Source organism: Micropterus dolomieu, linkage group LG02 (assembly GCF_021292245.1).
Source record: "Micropterus dolomieu isolate WLL.071019.BEF.003 ecotype Adirondacks linkage group LG02, ASM2129224v1, whole genome shotgun sequence".
NCBI lineage: Eukaryota > Metazoa > Chordata > Actinopteri > Centrarchiformes > Centrarchidae > Micropterus > Micropterus dolomieu.
In genome coordinates, this window is record NC_060151.1 from 31942107 (window position 1) to 31947282 (window position 5176).

General features: G+C 54.6%; 1 protein-coding gene and 1 non-coding gene across 3 annotated transcripts in view; both read left to right on the plus strand.

Annotated features, from left to right (window-relative positions):
- kpnb1 (karyopherin (importin) beta 1) overlaps positions 1–5043 on the plus strand; it is a 12869-nt gene extending 7826 nt beyond the window's left edge. For both annotated transcript variants that reach the window (XM_046038733.1, XM_046038740.1), the window contains exons 11-22: positions 147–338; positions 604–734; positions 2267–2414; positions 2517–2588; positions 2675–2819; positions 2897–2979; positions 3086–3193; positions 3287–3430; positions 3674–3779; positions 4024–4138; positions 4294–4455; positions 4558–5043. In XM_046038733.1, the coding sequence (XP_045894689.1) occupies positions 147–338; positions 604–734; positions 2267–2414; positions 2517–2588; positions 2675–2819; positions 2897–2979; positions 3086–3193; positions 3287–3430; positions 3674–3779; positions 4024–4138; positions 4294–4455; position 4558 (1407 nt within the window). In that variant the 3' untranslated portion in view covers positions 4559–5043. The remainder of the gene's footprint in view (positions 1–146; positions 339–603; positions 735–2266; positions 2415–2516; positions 2589–2674; positions 2820–2896; positions 2980–3085; positions 3194–3286; positions 3431–3673; positions 3780–4023; positions 4139–4293; positions 4456–4557) is intronic.
- On the plus strand, positions 3820–3959 carry LOC123967543. The gene has a single exon (XR_006824268.1). It is a non-coding gene; the product is annotated as a small nucleolar RNA SNORA79 (small nucleolar RNA).
- Positions 5044–5176: the final 133 nt, after the last annotated feature.

Genomic DNA, 5176 nt, shown 5'->3' on the forward strand with positions numbered 1-5176 from the left:
TCTCCCTGACTCCTCCTCTTGTCCCCCTCCCTGACTCCTCCTCTTGTCCCCCTCCCTGACTCCTCCTCTTGTCCCCCTCCCTGACTCCTCCTCTTGTCCCCCTCCCTGACTCCTCTCTCTCCCTGACTCCTCCTCTGTCTCCGCAGGCGATGCCGACTCTGATCGAGCTGATGAAGGACCCCAGCGTGGTGGTGAGGGACACCACGGCGTGGACGGTGGGGAGGATCTGCGAGCTGCTGCCCGAAGCCGCCATCAACGAGGTCTACCTGGCCCCCCTGTTGCAGTGTCTGATCGAGGGCCTGGGGGCCGAGCCCAGAGTGGCCTCCAACGTCTGCTGGGTGAGTTCCGGGATCCGTGAATGTTTGGCACGTTCCTGAGACGATGATCTCGTTTGTTCGACCGCTCGGTGGCGTTCGGCTCCACAAAGGCCCCCAGAGGAGGACCTGGAGCCAAATGCCCCCTGGTCAGACCCCCGTCTGGGTCCCAGGAGCCGCTCCTGTGGTGGAAACCAACTGTTAGCTTTAGCTCCTGAACTCTGCGGTGTCTGGGCAGGAAGTTAATCTGGCGAGCTGCAGGTGAACAACTTCCCGTTTCCTCCCGCAGGCCTTCTCCTCTCTGGCCGAGGCGGCTTACGAAGCTACGGACGCCGCGGAGGACCAGGAGGAGCCCGGCACCTACTGCCTGTCCTCCTCCTTCGAGATCATCGTCCAGAAACTCCTGGAGACCACAGACAGGTAGAGGGGCTGATGGGAAAGTCACTCGCAGGCCTGCAGGTTATCAGACGACGTCTGTGGTGTGACAGCTTCCTGTTGCAGAGACTTCCTGGTTTCAGTGCAGCGAGTCCTGCCCGCACTTTAGTTTTTCTAAAACACTTTGAACAGGAAGTTTAAATAAAGGATCAGATCGCTGAGACGCGCCGACGGGCGGAAACTCTGCTGGCGCTTCTGTTCACTTCCTGAATGTTGAGCAGATCGTGACGGCTCGTCTGCAGCAGGAAGTTTCATCTGGAGGGAAACTAGTCCTGAGCGCAGGGGGGTAGATGAGAACATGCTGCTAGTTTGTAGTCGGGACGACGGGCTGCTTCACATCATTCATCAGCTGAATGGAAAACGGCACGTTTTTATATTTAAAAAGGCAAAAGTCTCGACTCTGAAGTCACTTCCTGTATGAAAATATCGATTTAGCTTTTGAAAGTTTTGTGATGCACCCGAATTATTTGTCCGAACAAGAAAATCAGTCGCTCGATGTTTGATGAGTCAACAGACCGAACAAACATGTCGGCAGTGTGGAAGCATTTTAAAGTGTCACGTCGGCTCCGTCTGAGGCTGACTTCTTACCCCGGACTCTCACAGGCGGCGTGTGCGCCGCGTTACGGCTGCCGTAGCTAATCGCTGCCATTCTGGTCGGCGCTTGTGATCACAGCAGAAGCGGCTCCGCTGCACGGAGAGCCGCGCAGCACCGAGCAGATGAGCCGGGCGGGAAGTCAGACGCAGAAACGGCAAAGAGAATCAGGTCGATATTCAAAATAAAATACTTTCTACAGACGATCGTATAAAAACAGTTAAAACGGACCAGAAAGAAACAGTTTAACTACGTAGCCTTTTTAACCAGAAATCAAGGACAACTTACCAAATCAACTAAATCTAAACAATTCAGCTAAATCAGGCAGGCAAAACGCTCTTATTCTGAAATGCTCCATGTGGGAAATTCAGCCCTGCAGGGAACTGGAGGAAACGGTTCACAGAGCGCTGTGATTGGTTGTAGAAGCAACAAGTCAACAACGTGGGGCAGACTAAACGCTCTGACAGGCAGGTTAGAGTCAGTTTGTCTCTTTAGTATGAAGACGAGAACCACAGACAACATTATTTATCAAACCGGGTCGGACTGGATGGATTTAGTGCGAAGAGGAAACACATGTGACAACGTACGATTTTCAAAATAAGGTGTCTGTACAGGATGGAAATAAGATTAACTGGATTATATTTACAGACAGTAGATAACATATTACATGAGTCCATTAAAAGTAAATGGACTCTCGGGCCCCGGGCCTCCCAAATTAGTCACTGACGACAAAACACATGAGGAAAAAAATAAAAAATGTGTAAAACTTTGTTCGATATTCAGGAAAGTTCATTATTTTCAGCTAAGAATCTTCATTTCGCTGCGTCGCTAGAAAATATAATGTAGAGAAGATCTGAGGTCTTACATGTGTACTGAAGGTAGGAGTATGGCGGCGTGGCTGTTGACCCCGCTGTTTCCTCCTCAGGCCCGACGGCCACCAGAACAACCTGCGCTCGGCTGCCTACGAGGCTCTGATGGAGATCGTCAAGAACAGCGCCAAGGACTGTTACCCTGCGGTCCAGAAGACCACGCTGGTCATCATGGAGAGGCTGCAGCGGGTCCTACAGATGGAGGTGAGAGGGAGCGGGGACGGGGGGGGGGGGGGTTACTTTCTGAAAACCGTCGGTCTGTCTGGAAACGCGTGTTCACACCTGCCGCCTCTTTCTGTGTCTCAGTCTCACATCCAGAGCACCTCGGACAGGATCCAGTTCAACGACCTGCAGTCGCTGCTGTGTGCCACTCTACAGGTGAGCCACCCGAGCCGTCAGTCACAACGCGCTCTTATTCTGAAAGGCCGGGCTTTAACGCTCTTACTGTGGCGGTTTTCCTGCAGAACGTCCTGCGTAAGGTGCAGCATCAGGACGCCCTGCAGATCTCAGACGTGGTGATGGCGTCTCTACTGAGGATGTTTCAGAGCACCGCCGGCTCCGGGGGGGTTCAGGAGGACGCCCTGATGGCCGTGTCCACGCTGGTGGAAGGTACGCGCACACACACGACGCCCGGTACAAATATAAGAGTGTGTCAGACGGAGGCTGAACTCTGCTCTGTGTTTCAGTTCTGGGCAGCGACTTCCAGAAGTACATGGATGCCTTCAAGCCTTTCCTGGGAATCGGACTGAAGAACTACGCTGAGTATCAGGTACGACAGTCTGGCCCTGCCCCCTCCAGGCGGCATCACGGGATGATAAGTACAGCTCTTAGAAATACTCTGTGGAGCTGTGATGATGATGCTGCTGCGGTTGCAGGTGTGCCTGGCGGCGGTGGGTCTGGTGTGCGACCTGTGCAGAGCGCTGATGTCCAACATCCTGCCTTACTGTGACGAGATCATGCAGCTGCTGCTGGAGAACCTCGGGGTGAGGAACCCTCTCTCTGTCTCTCTGATCCTGACTCTGAAGTTCCTCTGTGAGTCCAGCCTCAGAGCTTTAGTCTCCCTCTCTCGTCCTCAGAACGAGAACGTCCATCGGTCGGTGAAGCCTCAGATCCTCTCGGCGTTCGGTGACATCGCTCTGGCCATCGGAGGAGAGTTCAAGAAGTACCTGGACATCGTGCTGGACACCCTGCAGCAGGCGTCCCAGGCCCAGGTGGACAAGGTAAAGACCCAGCAGAGGAGAACTTCCTCGCCGCGTTGGGTCCGTGATGATAAACATGCACCACGCTGACCGTGATGTACAACCAACCACGTTTATCTGAGACCTGGAGGAGGGCTGATCAGTCTGACCCACCGCCTGACGACGGATCCCCGGCGTGACGAGCGGCCGTCTGAGTTTTCATCATTAAATAAATGAATTTGTTGAAGTTTGGATGTTTGAACAGCTGTGTGTGTGTCTCTGCAGACGGACTACGACATGGTGGACTACCTGAACGAGCTGAGGGAGGGCTGTCTGGAGGCCTACACCGGGATCATCCAGGGCCTGAAGGGGGACCAGGAGAACGTGCACCGTAAGAACGTGCACCGATCACGTGACCTCACGCCGTCAGGCGACGTCGGTTCCTCTTCCTGCGCTCAGTGAAGCAGGAGGATTTTACGACGTCGCAGAGAAACTCGGGTCTTTTTCACCCAGGAAGCTTCGGGCTGCGGCCCAACGACACAGCTTCCTGGTTTTGCGGGACCCAACAAACAAAGTTCTGATTTTAAAAGTGACGACGTGAACGTTCTGATCCGTTTTATTTTCTCCTCCCGCAGCTGACGTGATGCTGGTCCAGCCTCGGGTGGAGTTCATCCTCTCCTTCATCCACCACATAGCTGAAGATGAAGATCACTCTGACGGAGTCGTGGCCAACGCCGCCGGACTCATTGGGTGAGGAGGGGGGAGGGGCTAGACCTGGATCTGGTCTGTGAAGAGGGATGGTGCTCTGCAGCGTGATGACAAACTCACGTCAACATTAAAAGCCTCAGTGGTGTTTGTTTGTTTTGTTGTTGACGTCTGTTTCCTGTCTGTGTGCGCGTGGACAGCGACCTGTGCACGGCGTTCGGAAAAGACGTGATGAAGCTGGTGGAGGTTCGTCCGCTCATCAACGACCTGCTGACCGAGGGTCGACGCTCCAAAACCAACAAGACCAAGACGCTGGCCACCTGGGCCACCAAGGAGCTCCGCAAGCTCAAGAGCCAGGCCTGGTGAGACGCACAGAGGGCGCCGCCACGCAGACGCTGGAGGGGGAGGGGCACAGATTCCCGTCCTCCTGCTGACGCCGTTTCTTCTTCTTCTTGTTGTTTCAGATTGTTGCTGGTGGGGGAAGAGAGAGAGAGAGAGAGAGTTGAGTGATCGACATCAGTGAACAATGAGGACAAACTGCCCACTGGAACGAACTCTTCTGTTTGTCGGAGCGTCCGGTCGAAGCAGAAGTGAGATGACGTGTGAGCTGAGATGAGTGTCTGTGTGTGAGAGAGACGTGTGAGCGAGCGAGAGATGACATCACACCACCTTCAGTTCCAGCAGGCGACCCCCCCCCACCCCCCCCCTCTTCCTGGACGGCCTGTGGACTGGCCTCTGCCTCCCCCCCCCCCTCCTCCCACCCCCGGATCAAAACAAACAAGAACTCACCTTCGAGCCCTCCCCCCTCTCCCACAATCCACCTCTCTCGCCGTAGCCGGGCTCTCCTGACGTCACCGAGCCGCCGCCCCTCGAGCCGGGGGAGGGGGGAGGAGGGGACATTAAGACATGACGAGAAAATAAAAGACTTTTGTGGAATCAAAGATAAAACACCGAGCGGACTTTGTGGACTTCTGTGGAAAACTTTTTGTTCTTATTTTTCTTCTTCTTCTTCTTCTTCTTTCGAGCACTAAAACAGCGAAGGAGATCTGACGGACACGAGCGCCGCCACCCGCCGCCCCCCAT